The sequence below is a fragment of the Aplidium turbinatum genome, chromosome 4 (genome assembly GCF_918807975.1).
Source record: "Aplidium turbinatum chromosome 4, kaAplTurb1.1, whole genome shotgun sequence".
Taxonomy (NCBI): domain Eukaryota; kingdom Metazoa; phylum Chordata; class Ascidiacea; order Aplousobranchia; family Polyclinidae; genus Aplidium; species Aplidium turbinatum.
Genome location: NC_137475.1, coordinates 43,437,140 through 43,464,314, shown reverse-complemented (window position 1 = coordinate 43,464,314; position 27,175 = coordinate 43,437,140). Strand labels below are relative to the sequence as shown.

At 34.2% G+C, this 27,175-nt stretch overlaps 1 protein-coding gene across 1 annotated transcript; it reads right to left on the bottom strand.

The window, feature by feature from the left end:
- Window positions 1–13,019: 13,019 nt before the first annotated feature.
- On the bottom strand, window positions 13,020–26,830 carry LOC145769209 (methyltransferase-like protein 27). Its single transcript, XM_082580797.1, has 5 exons — window positions 26,614–26,830; window positions 25,541–25,652; window positions 24,872–24,992; window positions 22,907–23,053; window positions 13,020–13,138 (listed from the first exon to the last, which is right to left on the bottom strand). Exons 1-5 carry the CDS (start codon window positions 26,828–26,830, stop codon window positions 13,058–13,060), a joined length of 678 nt encoding a protein of 225 aa, XP_082436923.1. The 3' UTR covers window positions 13,020–13,057.
- Between the last annotated feature and the right edge of the window lie 345 nt (window positions 26,831–27,175).

Here is a 27,175-nt window from a genome sequence, read left to right as displayed (position 1 = left end):
CATAGCCCCAAGTTGATTTCAATTAGATGTTAAATCTGCTTGTAATCTTTTACAGAGCTTAATTACATTTTTTTTTAAAAGCAAGGAAACAACCTATGTTTGCGGTTATTTAACGTTACAGGATACCTTTGTGTCATCGCTTCTGTTTCATGATGCTGCACATTGAATGCTTTAATCGCGTAATCGTTTTAATCTTGTAAGTGTTCATAATTGTCTACAATACAAGTCCTAAATATACCAAAATGTACTTGAAGGTCATAAAGGTTTATTAACGTTATTTATGCTTCTTGCTCAACCAACATAAAAATATCAATCTCACAAAATATTAACTAATGTAGTGTTGTTGATTTAAACTGCAGACCTTTCGGTTTTAAGCATATAGAGCATGACGATTTAAATAACATATGTCAACGTATGTTTGTTTTTCTTCTCGTACAATATGTCGTGCGGGCTGATCGCGTGTAAGTTAGCAAACTGTCTGTATGTATATGCTTTGTATATGTTCTGTATGTGTCTGTATGTTTTGTTAATATGTAGGATTTAATTAAGTTTATTTTATTAAAGTTTTGTTAATTTTTTGTCGGTTTGGGTGTAGCCATGTTTTTTCGGAAAGCTGTTTGCTTGCAGGAATAGAGTTTTCACTATTGATTCTGGTGGATAGGTCTATTGGCTCGATTCCAGATCTTTCCAAATGCTGGGTTTTGTTCTTGGTGAATCTGTTATTTCGGTAAATCAATGAGGTTGCACTGTTTTTTGGCTTGTATGGATTAGTTAATTTCGTTATACTTTGATTCTTTTAATCAGTGGCTTGCTTTTAGTTTATTGTAAAGTAAATGGTCAAAGGGGTGCTTAGTCGCTTATTAGTTAGTTATATATATTATAATCTATGTCTTGTTCAAAAGCTTAATAATAATGCATTTTGGAATCTCCATTTTGGTTAATCTTCGTTTTGGTTTATGTTGGTTTTGATAAACCTTTATTTCTTTAGGTCTACGTTTCGCTAAAACAGTGGTTTTAGGTTATCATTGATACTAATTTTGATAAATGTAACTAATCTGGAAATTATTTTTTGTTGATATAGTATCACTTAAAGATTGTAAGAGTAATGGCTTGGTTAAAACAATGTAACTTTAGGTTTATCATGCAGGAATAAATTTTACATTTTTATTTTAGATGATGCTAATACCAGCTAAACAATCAACATTTCTTTTATACAATGAGAACACCCAAATGAACAGCTATAGAACAAATTGTTGCAACATATACTTCTACAATCGGAGGACTGAAAAAAAATTAACAAACCTAGCACAATCTACATCACAAATTTATAAGACAAGCATGAAAAAGTACAAACCTGCAGAATGAGAGCTCAAATTTTGCAACACGTAATGACACCTGCTGATAAAAACACACAAACAAACCTCCAAACACAGATGTCAACGTTACAAATTATGCAACAGAAACTTGTGATATTTTGTTGTAGTTTCTTAAGCTTGTAAAAATAAAATTGCAATTTGTTGAAAATATTTTTTAAGTTTGTAAAAGAAAACTTAAGTTTGTGACTTAACATAATTTTTCATGTGTATGTTTTCAGAGGTAAACTTTCAGATTACAATTTGTTAAAACTATTTTTTTATGTTCAGTTTGTAAGTTATGGAACTTATAAGTTTGTAGTTTGTTAAAACTATTCTTTAAGTTGTAAATTATGGAACTTAAACGGTTGTTAAAACTAATTTTCAGTTGTAAATTATGGAACATAAAGTTTGCACCTCGTTAGTTAATGTTTTTTTTTTTTTTGATTTATCAATCATACAAACTGAAAGTTTGTAGTTTGTTAAAAATATTTTTGGTTGTTGGTTTGTGCAATTAAAAGCTTGTAGTTTGTTAAAAGTTATGTTTGTGATAAATCTTTCGTGTGTATGTTGTTAGAATAAAACTTTTTAGTTTACAATTTGTCAAAACTATTTTTTAGTTTGTAAAACAAAACTTAACTATTTTATTTTTATTTAAAATAATTTTTCGTGTGTATGTTGTTAGAATAAAACTTTTTAGTTTTCGATTTGTCAAAACTACTTTTTAGTTTGTAAAACAAAACTTAACTATTTTTTTGTTACTTAAAATAATTTTTCGTATGTATGTTATTAGAATAAAACTTTCTGATTTATTAAAATTATTTTTTCAGTTTTGTAAGTTGCAGAACTAACATTTTTTAATTTCTTAAAAAAAATTTTTCGTGCTAATGTTTTAAAAAGTTTTAGTTTACAGTTTGTTGAAATAATTTTGTTTTTAGTTTTAAATTATGGAACTTAAAAGTTTGTAGTTTGTTAAAAGTATTTTTTTTTAGTTTTTTTGGTTTTTGCAATGAAAACTTTATGATTTATTAAAATTATTTTTTTTCAGTTTTGTAAGTTACAGAACTAACATTTTCAATTTCTTATAAGTTTTATCGTGTCAATGTTTTTAGAGCAAAAACTTTTAGTTTACAGTTTGTTGAAATAATTTTTTTTTATTTTTCTCAAGTATAATAAATCTGCTTATTTATTCTTTTTTTTTTTTAAAGATGAGGTATTTCCAGCAACCATAAACTTACTTCCAGCAACCTTAAGCGTATTTCCAGCAACTTAAAGCCCACTTATGATTTGCAAACTCTTATATTATTTTTATAATCTTTATCTAATAATCATAAAACACTTTGGATGTGTCACATGAGATTTTTAAATGACAACACTGTTTACTTAGGGTTTCACCTCCATTCGGTTCTGAAGGTTTTATTTGGATTCATGATCGATCCCACGCTTACTTTTGTAAAAAGGTTTAGTATCTTGTTTATACTATGGTCACAAGTATTTTTTTTCACATTTTCAACCCCTGTTATTTTTGTTAAACACACGCCTGGTTTTCTTTGTAGATGCTAAAAATTTTATACTGGTAGTTTTATGAAGCATATTACTTAAAGTGATTTATATTGTCTACCTGCTACAACTGAAATTTAATTTCACATTCATTCTTAGCGATTTAGAGATCACTTATGTATATTCTTCCTATTCCATAAGTACAATTCATCTCTAAAGATAATGATTACCTATAACTTACTGTTTTGAAGTAACAACACAATATTTTTTGAATCGTGGTAAATTGTATTGCATAAATCAGTTTTAATGCTGTTTTATTAAAAACGTATTATTGGTAGGCTACATATGCGTTGCATTTTGCAAACTCCAGAACCACTGTACAAGATTGTTTAAGAAACAGAGGAAGTCACGAAGTTGCATTGTTTTGATGAAATGCTTTGACGGGTAAAAATTTTGTAGTATTGACGTAAATTTACCATTCAAGGGTTGGTAGTTTATAAGTTTATAACACAAAATTCACTTTATTTATAGCTTAAGATTCACTTTAGTTTCCTTGTTGACTTGCATAAGTAACTAATCAATGTTGTTTTATGAACTTTCATAACAGGTTGCGGTTTCGTTAGGGTTCTTCAGTTTTATATAGCTCAGTGCTTAAACTGTTTTGTAATTATATCTAACCTAATACGTAACCTCTAACAGATATACTAAACTGTTTTATCACATTGAAAGATGTTTTCTAGTAACCCATTGTTTTGCACGTTCTGTATGCCTTTAACTTTATGTAATGATTTTTCCACATCTACTTATAACCTAATTTCAGTGAGGTAGGGTATGTTTAAACCAACAACTTTCTATGAGTATTAATCCACAACTAAATTTTTTCACTTCAACTCATTGCTGAGTGAAAGCACACAAGCAGGCCTTGGAAACGAAAACTATTTTATACCTGTCCTGATACATTGTCTTGTATTGCATCCAAACTACAAAATTTATGTGTTACACTGATTGATTTGTATAAAAACGAACCCATATTTCCTTAAGTCCTATCAAATTCGCCTAACGAAGTGTATCATACAACTTAATCACTTCCCTTAATTGGATGACACCCTCTAAACTGCTAACACCTCCGGTTTGAATAGCTTAGGCTCCTGCTATAGCACATAATTTAATGATCACGAGTTTTCACAGTCGAAGTATGGCTTAAACGTCTTTGTGTTATCATAGTCAAAACATTTTTAAGTAACATTGCAAGAAACTGTTTTATGTTGTTTAAAACAGACCTTAGGTGGGTCATGCGTGCTGAGTACTAAGTTAAGGTGTTGATCTTAAGAACCAAATGAATGAACTAGCGTCCGCATGGGGTCGAATCCCACATCTAGTATTTTGATTTTGGGTTATTTTTTAACGCATAATTCGATTTATTTTGTTTCTTAACATCACTTCAGTTGCTTGTACAAACGGTTGTATTTTTTCTCAGTCATAACAAGATTCCTTTTTTACATAAAAACATAGAAATCTAAAAATTTCCAATAAGTCACCTTTTGTTTGCTTAGATTTCAACATAAATAGATGAAAAATCTCTTTGCCTTTGATCTATTTTACTACTTTCTGACAAACAATCAGGTTTTGGCAACACTTTTGCAACAACTTGTTAGGTTTTTACGTGTGTTCTAGCTACAATCTACTTATCATGAGTTTACTTATAATAAAAATGGCGCATAAAAATAAAGAAACTCAACTTAGAATGGTGTAGCCTAACCTTCGTGATTTGCGATAAGTTTGTGCCTACAAAATGTCAATTTAGAAACTAAACCAATGTTAAACAAATATTACGATAACATTTTACTTGTTTGTATACAGCAATACCAAAAGTAGTAATTATTTCCAACCATATAACACCACCCATTCGTGTAGAATCGACATAACCCCATTTTTTGACAAGTCTGAACACGATTTATATGAAATTAGCGGTTTATTTTAAATCGATCACAATATCGTTTCAAATTGATTTTGTGGCAATTAAGGTTTTATTTTAGTTTTCGGTAAATGTTTATTTATTTACATGATGTAAAGGTACGATTTTTTTTTTCATTTCACTGTGTTATTGCTTGGTAAATTTTTGTTAATATCTCAGCCTTTTGTGTAACTTTAAGTGTTTTGTATGATCTAAACAAAAATCAAGCAATATGATACATTTCATGGTAACTTTTGAACAGGTCTAAACCGGTTTTGATGAAAATATGCTTGAAAACACATGATGATGCTTTATTAAATGACCCACGTATATCAACCACGAACCAAACCAGTTGCAATAATTTTGTTTCACAACATCAAAAAAAAACTTTGTGTTCGTAGATTTTAATAATTGTTTGGTCTGTAATCGACTTTACCGGTTTGTTTACCACCAACTTATGTTTAAACATAAGAAAGTTACTTGAACACTCTACTTGTTACATGGTACCATAGCATTTACGCGTGATGATTACTTTTAGCAACTGCAAACCAATAACACCAATTTATTCTACAGATCCATTAAGTAAAGATTTGTTTATCATTATCCGGAACTATTTCTATTGTCTTTTCACCATTTACCATCGAATCAGTTCCTCAGACTTTCTTTTGTCGTATGTTGTGTAATGTTTAATTCTTAAAAATATGTTATTTGAACAATTTTCCGCTTTTATGCTTATCCTCATCTCAAATAGATTGCTTGTGAGGACTGCATATTTTAATTGTTTCCATATTTTAGTAAAAATTTCCATGTATCATTTAACTCTTTTATCTTGTTCCTACATCTAAATTTATTGTTTGGTTCCTCTTGAACTGTCTTTTGGTCACATGTTTCTGGTGTTTCATCTTTATTACCTTATCTCACTTAGAATACACTGGTTTGTGGTTAGTCTATATAATACTGACGTATACACTTTGTACTAGCTTTTACTTCCAAACAGTAGATTCATCCTCTTTATCTTCACTTAATCTTACAGTACAACTGCTTTAATTTCTTCCAAACACCTCTTCTTTGGTATTTCTCTGATCATATTGGATCAAAACTTAATACGTTTACCAACTAGTTTTTCTGTCTTTACATATCCATCGTATTTTACCACCACTTGTATGTTTTTTTCACAGATATTAATCCAAAGGTAAAGATTTAATTTTGTGTAACATTTTCAAAATAACCTCAAACGATTATTTAAGACATGTATAAAATATCATAAAATTATCTTTCAACCTAAAACAAGAAAAAAAAAATTATATCTATGCAATACTTTTCACTAAACACAGATGCAAAATTGTTAAATCACTCAGTTTTGATGATCACTGTCTGTTACACAATAACAATCTATCTTTTGCTTGAGAAAAACGTTTTTTCTTTTAGATAAGTCACACATCTGTACACACCTTTCCACACTGATTGTCTACCAAAGTGGTGCTCCTTCCACAACACTTACTCGAGATGTTTGTGGTGATGTACTTGTATTTAATATGATTAGGTTATGCTAACTGTAAGCTATCAAACAAATTCTAAGACAATGTAAAACTTTGACCAAAGCGTATTTGCAGAAAAACATATTATAACTAGATTATCCTATAAAATTATATCTTTCTATTATATTCTTATATATAATATATATACCATATTATTCCTATAAAAATTATATATAATATATAAAGTATTTTTCTATATAGTATATTCTAGTTTTTCTTGACAAATGCGCTTTAGAATAAATTGGTGTTAATGGTTTGCAGTTGCTAAAAGTAATCATCACGCGTAAATGCTATGGTACCATGTAACAAGTAGAGTGTTTAAGTAACTTTCTTATGTTTAAACATAAGTTGGTGGTAAACAAACCGGTAAAGTCGATTACAGACCAAACAATTATTAAAATCTACGAACACAAAGTTTTTTTTGATGTTGTGAAACAAAATTATTGCAACTGGTTTGGTTCGTGGTTGATATACGTGGGTCATTTAATAAAGCATCATCATGTGTTTTCAAGCATATTTTCATCAAAACCGGTTTAGACCTGTTCAAAAGTTACCATGAAATGTATCATATTGCTTGATTTTTGTTTAGATCATACAAAACACTTAAAGTTACACAAAAGGCTGAGATATTAACAAAAATTTACCAAGCAATAACACAGTGAAATGAAAAAAAAAATCGTACCTTTACATCATGTAAATAAATAAACATTTACCGAAAACTAAAATAAAACCTTAATTGCCACAAAATCAATTTGAAACGATATTGTGATCGATTTAAAATAAACCGCTAATTTCATATAAATCGTGTTCAGACTTGTCAAAAAATGGGGTTATGTCGATTCTACACGAATGGGTGGTGTTATATGGTTGGAAATAATTACTACTTTTGGTATTGCTGTATACAAACAAGTAAAATGTTATCGTAATATTTGTTTAACATTGGTTTAGTTTCTAAATTGACATTTTGTAGGCACAAACTTATCGCAAATCACGAAGGTTAGGCTACACCATTCTAAGTTGAGTTTCTTTATTTTTATGCGCCATTTTTATTATAAGTAAACTCATGATAAGTAGATTGTAGCTAGAACACACGTAAAAACCTAACAAGTTGTTGCAAAAGTGTTGCCAAAACCTGATTGTTTGTCAGAAAGTAGTAAAATAGATCAAAGGCAAAGAGATTTTTCATCTATTTATGTTGAAATCTAAGCAAACAAAAGGTGACTTATTGGAAATTTTTAGATTTCTATGTTTTTATGTAAAAAAGGAATCTTGTTATGACTGAGAAAAAATACAACCGTTTGTACAAACAACTGAAGTGATGTTAAGAAACAAAATAAATCGAATTATGCGTTAAAAAATAACCCAAAATCAAAATACTAGATGTGGGATTCGACCCCATGCGGACGCTAGTTCATTCATTTGGTTCTTAAGATCAACACCTTAACTTAGTACTCAGCACGCATGACCCACCTAAGGTCTGTTTTAAACAACATAAAACAGTTTCTTGCAATGTTACTTAAAAATGTTTTGACTATGATAACACAAAGACGTTTAAGCCATACTTCGACTGTGAAAACTCGTGATCATTAAATTATGTGCTATAGCAGGAGCCTAAGCTATTCAAACCGGAGGTGTTAGCAGTTTAGAGGGTGTCATCCAATTAAGGGAAGTGATTAAGTTGTATGATACACTTCGTTAGGCGAATTTGATAGGACTTAAGGAAATATGGGTTCGTTTTTATACAAATCAATCAGTGTAACACATAAATTTTGTAGTTTGGATGCAATACAAGACAATGTATCAGGACAGGTATAAAATAGTTTTCGTTTCCAAGGCCTGTTGTGTGCTTTCACTCAGCAATGAGTTGAAGTGAAAAAATTTAGTTGTGGATTAATACTCATAGAAAGTTGTTGGTTTAAACATACCCTACCTCACTGAAATTAGGTTATAAGTAGATGTGGAAAAATCATTACATAAAGTTAAAGGCATACAGAACGTGCAAAACAATGGGTTACTAGAAAACATCTTTCAATGTGATAAAACAGTTTAGTATATCTGTTAGAGGTTACGTATTAGGTTAGATATAATTACAAAACAGTTTAAGCACTGAGCTATATAAAACTGAAGAACCCTAACGAAACCGCAACCTGTTATGAAAGTTCATAAAACAACATTGATTAGTTACTTATGCAAGTCAACAAGGAAACTAAAGTGAATCTTAAGCTATAAATAAAGTGAATTTTGTGTTATAAACTTATAAACTACCAACCCTTGAATGGTAAATTTACGTCAATACTACAAAATTTTTACCCGTCAAAGCATTTCATCAAAACAATGCAACTTCGTGACTTCCTCTGTTTCTTAAACAATCTTGTACAGTGGTTCTGGAGTTTGCAAAATGCAACGCATATGTAGCCTACCAATAATACGTTTTTAATAAAACAGCATTAAAACTGATTTATGCAATACAATTTACCACGATTCAAAAAATATTGTGTTGTTACTTCAAAACAGTAAGTTATAGGTAATCATTATCTTTAGAGATGAATTGTACTTATGGAATAGGAAGAATATACATAAGTGATCTCTAAATCGCTAAGAATGAATGTGAAATTAAATTTCAGTTGTAGCAGGTAGACAATATAGATCACTTTAAGTAATATGCTTCATAAAACTACCAGTATAAAATTTTTAGCATCTACAAAGAAAACCAGGCGTGTGTTTAACAAAAATAACAGGGGTTGAAAATGTGAAAAAAAATACTTGTGACCATAGTATAAACAAGATACTAAACCTTTTTACAAAAGTAAGCGTGGGATCGATCATGAATCCAAATAAAACCTTCAGAACCGAATGGAGGTGAAACCCTAAGTAAACAGTGTTGTCATTTAAAAATCTCATGTGACACATCCAAAGTGTTTTATGATTATTAGATAAAGATTATAAAAATAATATAAGAGTTTGCAAATCATAAGTGGGCTTTAAGTTGCTGGAAATACGCTTAAGGTTGCTGGAAGTAAGTTTGTGGTTGCTGGAAATACCTCATCTTTAAAAAAAAAAAGAATAAATAAGCAGATTTATTATACTTGAGAAATATAAAAAAAAATTATTTCAACAAACTGTAAACTAAAAGTTTTTGCTCTAAAAACATTGACACGATAAAACTTATAAGAAATTGAAAATGTTAGTTCTGTAACTTACAAAACTGAAAAAAATAATTTTAATAAATCATAAAGTTTTCATTGCAAAAACCAAAAAAACTAAAAAAAAATACTTTTAACAAACTACAAACTTTTAAGTTCCATAATTTAAAACTAAAAACAAAATTATTTCAACAAACTGTAAACTAAAACTTTTTAAAACATTAGCACGAAAAATTTTTTTTAAGAAATTAAAAAATGTTAGTTCTGCAACTTACAAAACTGAAAAAATAATTTTAATAAATCAGAAAGTTTTATTCTAATAACATACATACGAAAAATTATTTTAAGTAACAAAAAAATAGTTAAGTTTTGTTTTACAAACTAAAAAGTAGTTTTGACAAATCGAAAACTAAAAAGTTTTATTCTAACAACATACACACGAAAAATTATTTTAAATAAAAATAAAATAGTTAAGTTTTGTTTTACAAACTAAAAAATAGTTTTGACAAATTGTAAACTAAAAAGTTTTATTCTAACAACATACACACGAAAGATTTATCACAAACATAACTTTTATTAAACTGAAAAATACTTTTAACAAACTACAAACTTTTAATTGCACAAACCAACAACCAAAAATATTTTTAACAAACTACAAACTTTCAGTTTGTATGATTGATAAATCAAAAAAAAAAAAAACATTAACTAACGAGGTGCAAACTTTATGTTCCATAATTTACAACTGAAAATTAGTTTTAACAACCGTTTAAGTTCCATAATTTACAACTTAAAGAATAGTTTTAACAAACTACAAACTTATAAGTTCCATAACTTACAAACTGAACATAAAAAAATAGTTTTAACAAATTGTAATCTGAAAGTTTACCTCTGAAAACATACACATGAAAAATTATGTTAAGTCACAAACTTAAGTTTTCTTTTACAAACTTAAAAAATATTTTCAACAAATTGCAATTTTATTTTTACAAGCTTAAGAAACTACAACAAAATATCACAAGTTTCTGTTGCATAATTTGTAACGTTGACATCTGTGTTTGGAGGTTTGTTTGTGTGTTTTTATCAGCAGGTGTCATTACGTGTTGCAAAATTTGAGCTCTCATTCTGCAGGTTTGTACTTTTTCATGCTTGTCTTATAAATTTGTGATGTAGATTGTGCTAGGTTTGTTAATTTTTTTTCAGTCCTCCGATTGTAGAAGTATATGTTGCAACAATTTGTTCTATAGCTGTTCATTTGGGTGTTCTCATTGTATAAAAGAAATGTTGATTGTTTAGCTGGTATTAGCATCATCTAAAATAAAAATGTAAAATTTATTCCTGCATGATAAACCTAAAGTTACATTGTTTTAACCAAGCCATTATTCTTACAATCTTTAAGTGATACTATATCAACAAAAAATAATTTCCAGATTAGTTACATTTATCAAAATTAGTATCAATGATAACCTAAAACCACTGTTTTAGCGAAACGTAGACCTAAAGAAATAAAGGTTTATCAAAACCAACATAAACCAAAACGAAGATTAACCAAAATGGAGATTCCAAAATGCATTATTATTAAGCTTTTGAACAAGACATAGATTATAATATATATAACTAACTAATAAGCGACTAAGCACCCCTTTGACCATTTACTTTACAATAAACTAAAAGCAAGCCACTGATTAAAAGAATCAAAGTATAACGAAATTAACTAATCCATACAAGCCAAAAAACAGTGCAACCTCATTGATTTACCGAAATAACAGATTCACCAAGAACAAAACCCAGCATTTGGAAAGATCTGGAATCGAGCCAATAGACCTATCCACCAGAATCAATAGTGAAAACTCTATTCCTGCAAGCAAACAGCTTTCCGAAAAAACATGGCTACACCCAAACCGACAAAAAATTAACAAAACTTTAATAAAATAAACTTAATTAAATCCTACATATTAACAAAACATACAGACACATACAGAACATATACAAAGCATATACATACAGACAGTTTGCTAACTTACACGCGATCAGCCCGCACGACATATTGTACGAGAAGAAAAACAAACATACGTTGACATATGTTATTTAAATCGTCATGCTCTATATGCTTAAAACCGAAAGGTCTGCAGTTTAAATCAACAACACTACATTAGTTAATATTTTGTGAGATTGATATTTTTATGTTGGTTGAGCAAGAAGCATAAATAACGTTAATAAACCTTTATGACCTTCAAGTACATTTTGGTATATTTAGGACTTGTATTGTAGACAATTATGAACACTTACAAGATTAAAACGATTACGCGATTAAAGCATTCAATGTGCAGCATCATGAAACAGAAGCGATGACACAAAGGTATCCTGTAACGTTAAATAACCGCAAACATAGGTTGTTTCCTTGCTTTTAAAAAAAAAAATGTAATTAAGCTCTGTAAAAGATTACAAGCAGATTTAACATCTAATTGAAATCAACTTGGGGCTATGTTTCAGCTTTAATTATTCCATATCCAACTCAATATTAAACTTTGCTAACATATTTCAGTACAAATTATTACATCTAAACTTTACTAACATACTCTGACAATCTAACAACACAAGAAAAACTGGATAATGTTAACTGGCTAAGAGTGCATTGCACCAGCTGCTTGCTAGGCTATTCTGAACATATCATTAAACAGGAAGCAGGCTGAGTTCGTACATCCACAGCAAAACTGCTTATGATAGACAAATCTCTGTTTAGTGGACTTTAGACCTACTGGGTTATGAGAGTTTTACGCCTAACCACCACCAGCTGTGTAAAACAAAACGACTTCATTAGTTTTGACAAAATGAAATTTATATTTTAACAAGGATGTTACTTAACAGCGTATTTCAAAAAACAATTATTATTTATCGTATTTAAAAAAAAAACACTTTCATAGAGTGATGTCACGCCACTTTGTGGCACTGAGATGTAACGACGCCGTCTGTACCCGGTAACGACCGTCTGTACCACTTCCGTCTGTACCCTACCTATGGCAATACCACTTCCGTCAATACACGAGGCAATAGACATGCATCTCCAACTACTCACGTGGTCGGGGATACTTCGGACACAATGGCCGAAGCCCGAAGTATCCCCGTGGAAAAAATCAAACTTAAACAAAATCTTATTTTCAGATCTTTTGAATAATTTATTGGATTTTAAAGTCAGAATGGTTCGGACATATAAAAAAAAAAAAATATTCTGTATTAACTGTCAAATCAACTCAAAACGTCTGCATAAAATTGCTGTCCGAGATGACCCCAGGCATGTCCGAAATTACCACGGTACCGGGGTGACTTCGGACATTTGAGGATCGTAGAAATTATGCTTTTTATAAGCATTTCCGGTTTTCTGAAACAAACGATACTCCTACCCTTTTTTGGCAAAGCTTTAAGGTTTACAACAAAATAACATTTACGAACTTGCTGTGTAATTTAAAAAAAGTATGGGCTGTTTTCAAAAAATCGTCCGAGCCATCCCCGGTCTCCCCTATAGACCTAACATTGTTGGCAATACAAAATATGGATAGCTGGATCTATTGCATTTCATGTTTTTTTGTAGCAGAAAATAGTCGAGTTCTGAGACATTGCATAGAAGGGATCTTTATTGTCGGCCACTTCTTGTTCCTGGAAAATAATCATAAAATAGGCTACAGTTGCTTATCAGAAATTGTTGGCCTAAGTTACGGTGTAGGCTACACAGGCTAAAATTGAAAATTTATGCTGTTTAGGAGTAATAGGCTTATAAAATAGTTAGCTCTTCCGAAAGAAATATCCACAACATTAGACTGCTGCAGACAAGCCTTGCATTTCTCATCAGGCCCAAAAGAAATATCGAAAGATTCCGGGTGCGGTTCCAAAAGTATGAAACCCTTGTCAACGTCAGTGGGAGTATCGACAACCACCAAACTGTAATTTTGAGAAGAAACTCATCGTGTAAAATAGATGGAGTAAGTCCATACCACTACGTAGGCTACTTGGCATTAAGTGTTTATTGCACGACGCTGTGTCAGATGTAGGAAGAGAGGGGAGTGGGGGGGTGAAGTAAAATAGCCAAGAACTGGAGCTGGTTTAGCTCTCATGCAGGCTGTGCGACAACACTTTAACAATCGGAAAACTTCACTCTGCCAATGTCTGTAACCGGCTCTGCGTCAAGAACCTCTACTCGTATGCGAAACTATCAGGAATAACCTATCAAGGCTTTGTCAGTCCGACGATATAGTTTCGAAAACCAACCAACTTGGCAAGCATGATAGCCAGTAGGCTATATTGTTTGTATTGCAGACAAGCACACTCGATGCACAGGTCTGTAGAGAAGATTTTGTAGGGCCGGTATGGACGAGAGGGCCGAGTGCCTTAAACAAGACATCGCCAACGAAAACTGCAAAACTTCAAGCAATATGTTACGGGGCTCCTGAAAAAATTTCATGACCTTAAAATGCTCTAGGGCAGGGGTTTTCAACCTTTTTTCCATCGCGATCCCCCATAAAAGTATTCAACAAACTTTAGTTTTGCTGTTCCTATGTAAACTTCTAAACCCAAAAACGTCTTTTTGCGATGTTATTACGGCTTTCGTTATAGCCTACTTCCTCCGATTGTTATTTCCATTTTTTATCAAGCATGGCTGGATAATTAATAGGAGAAGAAAATAATGAGAGAAATTAATCTGCAATTTCGCGCTTTCATCCGTTGAATTTATTGCAATCTTTTATGGGTTTTTTTAAATCGGTTTCAGTGAGGTGGTTGGTGCTGCATATTTTTAACAACTACCTTGTTAATGCGTGCATTTGTTGCTGAAAGAACTTTCAAACAAAATAGCCGACACCAAATTTTTTCAATGCCATTGGAAACGATACTGAGCAATCTAGATTTTGCATAGGATTCTAAATAATCTTGCTTTTTCGCCGTAGCGTGATTACTGGTTAACTTTAGTCTGCACAAAGCAACGTACAAGAACTTGGTGAAAAATATCGAATGCTTTCCTATTTTTAAAGCCCTGCAACGTTTGAAAGCTTAAACAATATAATTCCCTCAGGTCGAGGAATGGTAGATTGCGAAAAAACACAGTTTTTAATCTTTTCTGGCAAAAAAAAAAAATTGAAAACAATACATTGGAATTTCGGGCGCCTCGCGACTCTCCAAAAAATAGCTCGCGTGGGGGTCACGGCCCCCAGGTTGAAAACTCCTGCTCTAGGGTCAAAAAGTAGCCTTTTTTAACGCTTGTATCGATCTATTAGCCTAATCATTCCGTAGATCTGAATATGTGAAACAAGTTCCTATGAAAACTGTTTATTTTGGTCTTGCAAGATATTAAACAACTGTTTGTCGTATCCAGGCTTACACCTGGTGGTTGAAGATTTAGATTAAGTGGATGGAGTGTGGTGGGGAGGCAAGGAAGCCAACCTTTGTGTCCACCTTCAGGCATGCCTTTAAGTGTCCTGCCAAAGACACAGCCGCGTGCTCTTGAGCGGTGTCGAACCGGCGCCCTTTCGATTGCCGTTCCAGGGCTCTCACCACTCGGCTATGCAGCTGACAAACAACTGTTAAAAACCATCTGCGGTTGCAGGGGCAGATCCGGCAAGTCGCCTCAGAGAGAGGGGAAGGTTTCAACAAAACACAATTGTGCATTAATCCGACCTTGCAAATATGACGTGAATACTTTCTTGAGTTTTAGGGGGCAATCGGCCCCCCTCCCCCTCTAGATCTGCTACTGACTTGGTTATGAGCTTTTGTTTCGATGTGATGAATAGGGCCAGTAAAAGTCATATTCTTTTGGTGGTGCAGAAAGTTGTCAAACCGATAACAGTGAAAACGACGACGTTGTTACGTGGTCAATTTAAGTAGCCACAAAGTCATAAAAAGTCATATTTTTTGTTTTAGATCACAAAATATGACTTTTCACTTTTACTTTAAAATGCAAAGATTGAACCCTAGTAATTTCGTAAACCTTGGGTTCGATTCTAGGTCGGGTCATATCAAAGACTTTAAAAGGGTAGACTACCGACTGTGTTCTTTCTTGCATAACGCAGTGAGGATACATCGGGTGATAATCTGGTGACATATCACCCTCTTCCAATCTGCCTTGAGCCAGCATGGAAGCAATGCGGCTCATAAAATCACATGGAACCCTGTCAAGTAACCCGTGTTGATGCGCAATTTGCTGCAAGCGGAGATAGCGAATGATTATTAATTTCGTAAATGCAGTTCAAACAGCTCTTGTAGACATTGAAATTTGATAATTTGTGGATAAGGGAGGCAGTGCTGAGAGTTCTCACGCTGAGTTCTCATGCACGTTGGTTTTGCCGCCGTTTCCTATTGTTGGTTTTATTCCCGTAAACTGTTGGTAACTTTATCATTGCTGTTGTTTTCCGACAAAAAAAAATAAATTGAATTGAATTGAGTTTCACAAAACATTGGAAGCAACATTTTCATTATTTCTGTAGCCTAGTAATAGCGCTTGCTGTTTGATGTCAATTTGCATTGTAACATCATCTTGACACATTATTTTGCAACACACAATCCAGTCTGAACGTTATAAAACTCGCAGTAGGTCAAGCCAGTGCTGAGATCTTAAGATAGCCAAGGCCCAAGGGTACTTTTGGAGCTCAGAGCTTTGACTCTTACTACTTAGTAGCTGGTTTGGTAGGAACATGCATTAAGCATTTGAATTTTTGTAGTGATTTTCAAGTGAAACAGAAGTGTTTTGTTAGTTGTTCGGGTGTGTTATTGTTTAAAATACACGTAAAAACTTACATACCGTACGAGTTATTAATTACGGAAATTAGCATAAATTTGATCCTCTAAAAATAAAGTCGAGTTTGGAAAGAGTTTCTGTCACTGAGAGTTACGGTTACGTCGCAAAGCGAAAGTGTCAGTTCTTGTCAGTTCAACCGCTTTATGCTGATTGTGTTACCATGGGAGTAAGTATTCAATGGTTACTATAGCGCTGTTAATGTTTCATTTGGATTTAGCAGTTCAGTAGGCTACACAGCTGAATTGTGAGAGCCTTGGTCCGACGTTGCTCAAGAGCAAGCGATTATGTCTTTGGCAAAACAATTAAAGACATGCACCAAGGTGGACATCGGCTTTCTTGCCTTCCTGTCCACTTCATTAAAATCTTCAAATACGATAGCAGGTCAGAAGTAGCAAGATTATTACAGACAAAGGTGGCAGGGGTAAAGAGGTTTGGAAGCAAGTGACCCAAAGATTTGCTGATTTGCTGTGTGGGTTATTTGAGGCCTGAAATAGGTCTGAAAGTTATGTTTGCTGAAGTAAACAAATTTGTCAAAAGATGCAGATACCCAGATACCAAAATCCGTCATTTTACATTGATTCAACGTCTACAAACGACAACACCTAGGTCCTAGGCCGTCTGCAGATGTAGAATCAATACAAGAATTGACGAATTTTGCTGTCTGAGTAAAGACATAGGAAATTCTGTGATTTATTTTAATTCTAAATTCTCCGCCTGCAAAAAATACAAAAGCTATCTCCGCCGTTAATGTGAATCTCATGTTAATTTTTGTTTGCAGCCTTGCTTTGTTTATGGGACTCCAGGTTGTCAATATACCACTTTAAAATGATGTGGTTTAAATCCTTCAATCAAGAGGCGATACCCTAGTCAGTAAATCAAGCATTGTTTACGTTGATGCAACGTTTGCAGACGTAAAACGGTTGATTTGTTGTCAAATTAGGCCTACTTTGTTTGCTTATGTGGTACCGTAATTGTGCTTATTAACCGCAGAATCTGTTTTAGCTGCAAGTGATTGCAGCAACTTCACCCACTAGTTGAGCTCGAGCTCTTAACTTTAACTTGAGTTGAAAACGTGCACATAAAAGAAGAGGTTGCAAATAAAAAAAAAACTAAAGTTGTTACTTCAAAAAATAAAGAACACAGTTGGTTCAGTTACTTTTGCAAGTGGCGAAGCAGAATGTTGTGTATAAGGCACATCAAAAGATTGCTCATTATTTGTCAGTGCAGTAAGTGACAGGGGCCTAATCAAAGGGGGGAGGCAATTGTTCCCCGAAATATCTTATATGAAATTTTAAACTTTGTTACAGTATCATCTGACAAATTTTTACTACTAATTTAGATCGAAAGTACCCTCGGAATTGCGTAATAAGGTGTGTTTTATTCACAATTTTCTGGGGTATGCCCCTCCCATCCCCCTGTGGGTACTCCGCTTTCGGTCTCACTGCCTGGCTCATTTACATGTACAAAAATAATTATTTGCGCCCCCCCACCCGAAATTTTATGACTACTGTGACTTTGGTGGCCGCACGGTGGAACTAACCAAATGTAGCCTATCTCAAATCAACTATTTAAGTCAGTTTGTCTTAATTTCATCATCATCACTTTCAGCCTGTGGCTGTCTATAGATGAGTGAAGGTCTTCCCCCTTTCTTGCCAATCCTGTGAATCGTGTGTTTTAAGGTGCGTCTACACGAGAAAGTGTTCTTGCTTAGAAATTCTTGCTTAAGCTAGTGATTAAGCTCGTTTCGTCTACACTGGCAACCTCGACGAAGATTTTGCTCGCTTAAATCGCGGTCACGTGAGTATCTAATCCCCAATGACGTCACGTTTTAAAAAGTTCGCGCCAAAGCATAGCAGTTCGCGCTAAAGTACAGCAGAGTAGACCAAGCAACTGACTGTTCTTTAACCATTTGAAGTTGTTGCAGTCTTTCAGTCATCGCTTCCCAGAAGTTGTGTAAAAAATGCTGCAAAAAGCGAAGAATGCAAACCCGCAATTTACTGCTTATTGAAGCATTCAGACACCTCAGTGAGGTTGAAATGTTGGAAACAGAATTTCGTGTCAGCGTGGGTGACTGGTAACAACCAGCAAGATCATTCCTCCGCTATTTTTATTACCCAGTGTACAATGGCAATGGTTTTCTGCTGAGATCCTGTTTTGGATTTGAAATTGGAAAATATTGTGCTTTCTATGGGCTATTTCGAGTACGGTCACCGCCAGTTCAGCCCGCAACATTAATAAGAACGGGTTAGGATCAAAACTTAACGAAATCCTTTAACGATACCGCCCTGCCCTGTCTGGATACTGAGCTGAGAGGAGACCTGAGATTTTGGCGGGAAAAAACATTTCTAAGCAAGAGAACTCACTTAAGCGCCCAGTTTTTCGCTCTGGAGCGTATTTTTTCTCGACGGCTCGCTTACTCGCCCATTTTCTTAAAAGTAAGCGGCACAAACTGCGATTAACTTAAAGAAACAAGAAGTTTGGCTAGCTTAAGCAAGAAAACAGTCGTCGTGTAGACGCACCTTTATGTACCAGTTTGTTGTTCTATGTAGCGGACGTTGAATTGCTTGAACATCCGCCCATATCTATACTATCTAGCTGTAAATGCTACAGCAACATCCCGAGTACCAGCTTGGTAGTGGGGATGACCCGAGGAATGATACCTTAGGAAAGTAACGAACTTCCAGATCAAAAACGTTGCATAATGTCTTGTCTCATATTATTTCAACGTTTCTTGACGTTGAAAAGATAAATTTACGCTGCTGTTCCAGAGGCTCATTTCCTTTAATTGTTTCTGCGCATGCGGCACCTAATTCGTTTGCGCTTTACCTGCGGGAAGGCGCCTTCTCAAAGGTAGAGCCAGTATTGTTTCATTGTTTACTTTCATTTATTTCAGTTTTTTTAATGCCGTCCGGATGGCTGAGATCTTTTGATGTTGATATTGTTTGGTGTTTGTGAAGAACTATTTTTAATCTTTTAAAAAGAAAAACAAATAAGCTTCCCAAAAGTTGTACGTTGAAGGAAGTTTTAGAAAAGAATAGGGAGACTTACAATACAAGCTTCCTAAATCTGAAAGTCTCCTTAAGCAACGTTAAGGGACGATCCAGCTGCCAGATAGCAGCCTACTGTTTTTAGGCATCATTGCGTTATCAATTAAACTGAGCGGTAATCTTCTTGCGTTTTTTAACTCTGATTGCTACTTTATTCATTTCGTCAGTATGTTTTTGTTTTGTGCCATTTGTTACTGAACAGATTGTGTTTACCTGTTTCAGCCCCCTTGATAAAGTCAGTCGTACTGACTGATGAGACGTTGGTAATAAAAGCAAGGTATCACCCTTAACATCAGGAGGTAACCTAATAGCCTGTGGTCACCAGAAGAACGCAAGTCACTGTATTTATCAAATGCCTAATAAACAATTTCGCTCTGTTTTTGTAAAAAGCAAGTTACCAAATACTCATCGTATTCGTCATTTTTAGGATATCCAATTATCCATCAGTAGAATTTCGTTCAAGGAATCTGTAAACTTAGAAAATTGACCTGAAGGAACACTTGTTAAAAGATATTTCTTTCCTTTGAATGGAATATTTGTATATTGCAGATTTAAGTAATTCCTGATGAGGACACGTTCGTGTCAAAAACGTTTGAGTTGATTTTTTTCTTTTTAAATATTTTATATGTCTGTGTAATACAACATGTTAATTGTTAAACCCGCTAAGGTTACTTTGTTTGTCTATGGTTCAACAAAGCAAACTCTCTATGAAAGCTTTATCTGTATAAGTTAGTAGACTAGACATTGAGTAGGCCATTATTTAAATTGGAACTTTTACGTTCAATAAAGACAAATAAACATTTCTATTTCTGTTTATCTTGTCACAGAAACCATTAGCTTTAAAAATGAATCTTCAAGCAATTTTGACTATAACAACTGCAATTGTGGAAAATCTGCTGTTTTCGGGAGTGATGCTAGGGTGGCCTGCTTTGCAGTTCGTTTTGTTAAAAAATGGATATTTTGAGCATCTTTGCACTCACATTGGGGAAGGAAAGAACACAAGTCGACCACTTTTGAATGAGACAATCGTTGCCAATTCAAGTTTGTTAAATTCTTGTCCGGAAAGAGACGCAAGAATCAATTTAGCATTCGTCTTGGCATCAAGTGTCCCTTACATAGCTTCGTTTTTATTTGGTGTCATCTTAGATAAGTTTGGGACGTGGACGCATCGTAGCTTTGCCACGACACTCCTTACCCTCGGATACGTCATTTTGGCTATGTCTTCAGAGGCTACAGCTTGGCTAATTTTTCCAGCCTTTTTAATGATTAGTTGTGGCTCATTAAATCTATCGACAAGTAATATACAAGTTGGAAACCTAGCCCGCTTGCTGAAAGGCTCTGTGGTCAGTTTATTAAATGGAGCTTACATAGCTTCCGCTGCTGTTTTCCTTGTCGTAAAGTTGTGCTATATTTCTGGTGTGCCATTTCGAACGATTGTTTTTGGTGTTGTTATACTTTCTTTATTTTGTTGGGTCCGAACTTTTTTCCTCATGCCAAGAAAAATTATTCCTTTTCCTCCTCCAGATGGATTCTGTTATGGTTGGAGTGAGTTGCGACGAATCTTTTCCACTCGTACTAACTCTAGATCACCAACAGCTGCTTCTGATTCTTTACTAACAGAAGCTAAAAGAAACCAGGAAGCGATGAAATGTAATGATGAAGATGCACCAATGAAAGATTGTTCAAATTCACACGATCACAAAGACACTTTTCAGACCTGTATCCGCACACCAGTGTACTGGACAGGAGTGTTCATGTATGCTTTCGGTAACTTACGACTGGTATTTTATTATGGGTCGTTTATAAACTGGATCGAAAATTTTGAGGAACCTGATCGAATTAGTGACATTGTTTCAGTATTTGGCTTAACGTGTTTCGTTGGGGTAGTAGCATGTCCATTAAGTGGTCTAGTTGTAGATGGTGTTGTGAGATTTTATGTGTCAAAGAAAGTGACACAAAAAATTTGTTACCAGCGAGGAATTTTTGTGATAATGTCATGCAGTTTTTTATTGCTCAATCTTTTATCAATGACAATTTTAATTCCACATTCATATACTTCGATGGTACTTGTGCTGTTTATTAATATGTTTTTGTATTTTGGAAACTGTATGTTTTATGCAGTGGCATTTTCTATGAAATATTATGGGAAATTACTTGGTTTGTGTCATGCTATAACGGGTGTTTCTGGTTTGATGCAGTTCCCTTTATATTGGCTGGCGTTGAATTTTGACCCAACTTTTACAGCTATTAACATTGGCTTTTTAGTAGTAGGTCTTCTAACTATTGTGCATCCTATACTGCTGTACAAACATGCATACCGTCAGGGATTACCGCGTGATAACCCACAACTACTGTATATCAATAAATGACGTTTTAAAGTATTGACTTTGAGCAGAGTAAGCTCAAGTTCGAAAGGAAAAGCATTTAGGGGTTTAGGAGATTAATCCTGTCCTAGATATTCTTTACAAACTCAATAAATGTCATAACATGTTGCTTTCCTTTAGGCTTTAGGAAGCACAATACTAAGCCATTAGGCAAGCGCTGTGATGACACTGCACAGTAAAATAAATCAGTTCATCTTATTTGTCACATTTCCTTTGGTCCTGGTTGTAGGCTATAGCCTAATTCAAAAAGTTGACCTGTTTCCATAATTCGTCACTTCTAATGCCTTGAGGTGACGAAGTAGGCAAATTTTACTGTGTTGGCAAGTACGCCAAGAATTAGTCTCAAATGTTTTAAGATTTTATCTTTGCGAGTTGGAACCGGCTTGAAAGAGGGGTAACAACTTTACGCGCCCAACAATAGTGTGCCTATCAAAAGTTCGACCATATTGCGCTCTTTCTCATATTCAGTAGGCTACATGCGATAACTATGTTAAATAAAATAATTGTATTTTTTATGAAGTTCCGGTTCTTGTATCTAGAGTGTATCGGAAAGAGTTTCTATGTTATAAAGTCCACGTTTTATTAAAGTTCAATAGTTTGTTTTTCATTGCTTTGATCACATTCTTCAGACGCTAGCACCTCATGATCACCACCCGAATTCGGTGTTTCCAATGTTGTTGGCAGTTGATTCTTTTCTCACAGCAATTTTTTTTCTTTACCGAATACCGGTCTCATTCTATCCATCGCATCCTCCTTCAGTTCAATCTTGCTTTTTTACTTGTTTTCCATGTTCTTTTTAGACGCCCAACTGCTTTTCATCCACATTCAAAGCCAATGAATGCCTTTGATAGAAAATGTTTTTCTTCCCTCCTTAACACACATCCGCAACCAACCCTCTCATTCCATTTACCCTTGCAAGTTTCTTTATAATTTTCCTCACTTAGTCTATACTCATATCCATCAAACTGTTTTATTCTCATTATTTTACTCCACGCATTGCTGTTCACCATTGCCCTTTCCGTTCTTCATTTCATATCCATCAATCATTCTATCGGACCTCAACTCCTATGTGATTGCTTTTCTTTATATATTCATCCACAGAATTTTTGGGAGAAAATTTGTTCAAACAGTGAAGTCGAACAGGGTAACAAAAAAATTTAAACAAGTTGAGAAATTTTGTGCTAGTCCTATTGTCAAGTTATGCACCTACCTGTTTTATAAAAATGCATTTTCCATCCTCCATTAAACTGCTCATGATTCGCGCCACAGATTTCAATATTTCTGCTTCAGGATCATTTGGCATTGTCGTGGCGTTGAAGACCAGCATCCCTTCTGGTTTAACAATTCTCACCATTTCCTGAAGTATTTTCAATATTAGAGTACTGAAGAATCATTGACAGACAAAGCAAAGTAACTTTAGCAGGTTTAACATGTTTTATTGCAAAGAGATATAACATTAATTAAAAAAACAACTTAAACGTTTACGACACTTACGTGAAATACGTGTGACCTCATCAGGAATTACTCAAATTTGCAATATACATAAAATGAAAATCGTAAGATGAATCTGATTACGCACTATAACTGTAACGACACTCCGGACGGAAAAGCACAAACTGAACAAGTGATACAAGACTGATTAAATAAATTTACGAGTAAATTATACAGGAAACAGATTGCATGAGGTGTAAAGTACAGGCATGTGACAAACAATTAGAACACACACAAAAGGAACGATGAGCCACAGGCGAATAACAGCCTGTTTAGAGATGGATAGTTAGTTAGTTACGTTTGATTCTTACGGCTTCGACGATATTAGTCTGAAATTCAGATCTGCCTCGAGAGATGATTTTAAATTGGTCGATCGCGACATTGTCAGTGCACGTTACACAAAAGGCGATGTGCTCTTGAGAAGAAGAATTGCAGTTTTGCAGAATTGCAGATAAAGAAGAAATGCAGTTTTGGTTTTTAAGTTTGGGTTTAAGTGCTCCCCAGGGCCTTGTCAACAAATGTCATTGTAAAGAACCAATAATGATTCTAGTAAAGAATCATTCTTATTACTGGAAGATCATCAGCATTCAATTTTTTCATGACGATTATTCTTTAATGTCAATTTATCAAAGGAAAATTAGGGGAATGAAAATTTATCGATCCTCAGCTTTAAATTGTAGCTGTAACGGCATGAAAATATTCAATTTCTATAGTCTCCAATAAAGCTTATGTGATAAAAATGAAAAAAAAACTTTTGAATACCGTAGTTTAAATTAGAGAAAGACAAATATCTTTTAAAAAGTGAATAATAGTTCATTATCGTTAACTTCCCGCAAACGTATAGGCTACAACAAGTCTTTTTAACAGGAGTTGGCATCGATTTGAAATTAGCACAATTGTCAGTTTGTCACAGAACCATCGACAGGGTTACTTGAAACGATGGTTTTTGCACGTTGTGTACACTATATATACGATAAAAACCACATCTTTAGGGATGGTACATTAAAAAAAGTTTCAATCAAATTGCCGTAACTTTGGCCCGGATAGATCAGTTGGACTTTGTGTCAAAACTGCAAATTCAAGTAGCGCTTGTTCGGTTGTTCGGCTCTCGGGAGTAGTTTAAAGCCTCTGCAAATATGTATACAAAACTGTCTGGATTAAGCTCTCAAAAAGGTTTTATCAGTCTGAGGATAGATATTCAAACCAACTTTGCATGCTTTAGCAGTTGATCCTTGCAGGCAGCCGCCTACTAGATATTGATGGTTGCTGATGGTTGAAATGTGTTTAGCAAAACGTAAAGTTATATTTCTTCACAGTTATGATATCGCACAAAGCTACATACGGTTGTGGAGTGGTAACAGTATGTTAAAAAACGCAGGAAATCAGTCGAAGCACAAAACTTCCTGCATGAAACTGGCGAATGAAGAAGAAATCTGTAGGCTACATATGTTTTTACTTAAGTCGCTTTTAGTTCTAAAAAAAGGGAAGACTGGCATAAAGGTTGCTAATGGAAATCGATGTCTTCAAAAGGTTTGTGTAAAATTTTATAAATAGCGATTCATTGTTTTCTCAAGACCTTACAAAATTTTTTATCCTTTGATTAGATTTGGAACAAAACGTAACTATTGGTCAAAGTATAAAACAAACAACTAGTTTACTAAATAAATGATATTTTAACGGTCACCCGTAAGCACTCGTGGGGAACGTGACCCTTGGTCATGGCTCCAGAACATATGACGACATCATAAGAACAATCATCGTAAGGTAACGGTTTGTCGTTGGCTAAAAGTTCGATCTTTATTTCTCTAAAAGTATTGTTTCTTTTATTAGAACACAAAGTATAATAATTACGCAATAAGCTACAAACCATGCTGCATGTTATAAAATTATTGAAGCTCAGTGGCCAAGTGGCTTTGTTAGATCTGAGGTCGATTCCAGGCCCAGTCATACCGAAGACTTCAAAAACGGTACCGATTGTATACTTTCCTGCGTAACCCAGAGAGGATAAGTCGGGTAATAATATGATTACATCATAAACCTGGTATAAAATTAAAAATTAGCCTTATCGCAAAAAGACCTCAGCAGTTGTGAAGTGACAATAAATAAACCATAACATTAGTTAATGATAGGCTACATAATTTTTCTAAAATTTTCGATTGCCGATGTTGATCAGCAAATTGTCAGGAATAAAACATCTACTCCTCATTATCATAACCTTGGTTGGCACCAAAGACATCCCAGGTTTGTGAAAAATTTCCCACTTTGAATCCAAGCCATTCAAAAGTCATCATTTCTTTACAATAATTCAACCTGGCAATGAAACAAATTTTTGAACAATCTTTCCATCGCTTACCTGTAAGCATCTTTGTACTTGCAAGCCTCAACCATTTCTTTGGAGCCATCAATTCCATCAATAATACCTTTAAATCCAGCTGCTCGTAACTCATGGCCAACCAGTCCGGTTCCTTTAAATATAAGTTGATAAAAGCAGTGATTTGACGGTGATGGCACTGTGCATTGTGCAACCCCATTAAGCTTAGAGTGCCCAACTTCTATGGGTCTCCAGAGTTATCACAACTCTGTAGTACATGTATTTATTTCTCAACACAACGTAGAAGCTTTAAGTCGTCGTCGGCGGCTGCGTAGCCGAGTGGTGAGAACGTATGCGCGACGTTCGAAAGGACGTGGGTTCGACACCGCTCCAGAGCACGCGGCTGTGTCTCGGCAAAGACACTAAATGGCAAGCCAAACTCTGGGGAGCAGCTGACTCGAAGACTATGTCACTTCGCTGCTTCCTGTTCATTTCAGACGCCCGAAACAATAGGGCTTAGAAGAATTAAAAATATTTCGAAATATTTTCTTTTGACGATATCCCTTGCCTTGATTTTGTTAGGTTTCATTTCGACTGCTTCGCGGTAAAGTTTTTTAGAAACTTATTAAATTTTAATATTACCAACTTCGAAAACGATTTCTTTTAAAATTGTACCAATACTATTGATCCATTATCACCGTTACTGGGAAAACAACCGTCAGTCTGTGACTGCGTTTTAAATGCGTTGTTTTGGTGTGCCGTCACCGTCACGCCCGATGTGTTAACACTGGAGAGCTCACCCAAACTCGCATTCTCTGTCTCACTTCACAGTAGTTCACTTTAGTTTGTATTTCTGATTACCCCAGCAAAAACAACACATGCCAAATCACAATACACGAACGCAAGAATAAGTCTATAGCTCTCAATAAGTCTATAGCTCTCATATTTTCTGTGTTTGTTGTTCATTAGGCTATATTTTTAATTCTATCTCAGACAGCAAGTTAGTCCTATTTTACATTGGTTCAACGTCTGCAAAATATTGAATTGAACAGTCAGCAAGTTGCTGGCTGAGTTAAAACTACCGTACTTTGGTTATTGCTAAAATCTGAGCCTACCTGCTGCAACATCCAAGATTGAGCAAGTTTCCCCTGCTTGTGGCAGTACGGTCAAACAAACTTCACTGATTCTTCGGGGTAGTATGTAACCTGTGCCTGTTAAAATGTCGTCGTATTCATCAGCAATCTTTGTGTAGGCTTCTATGTTGCCTTCCACTGACTCGCCCAGCTTAGATATCAGATCTTTACATGCTGCCAAAGTTTGCTGTTGAGCCATTGCGTCGTGTTTTGATTGTGCTGAAATTAAAAGCTCGCGCGCGTATGCAATCTGGTGAAGCAGAGTTGCCAAATCGTCAATGAAAATTTTTACACCAACAGTCAAAATTATTTCGCCAAAATTTCATCATGCGCTTTTGCAAAACAACGTATGCTTTCCTCTTCCAAAGTTTTGAGAATAATTTTTAAAAATCACAGCTTAAATTTTAACCACTACCAGAAAGAAATACGAAAAACTACAATATAAGCAGTAAAAAATACGAAATTAATAGCTTTTTCTCAGGTTTAAGAGAGTTCAACATAAAAGTATTTTGAAATTTAGAAATCTTTTCCTTCGACAAAAAAC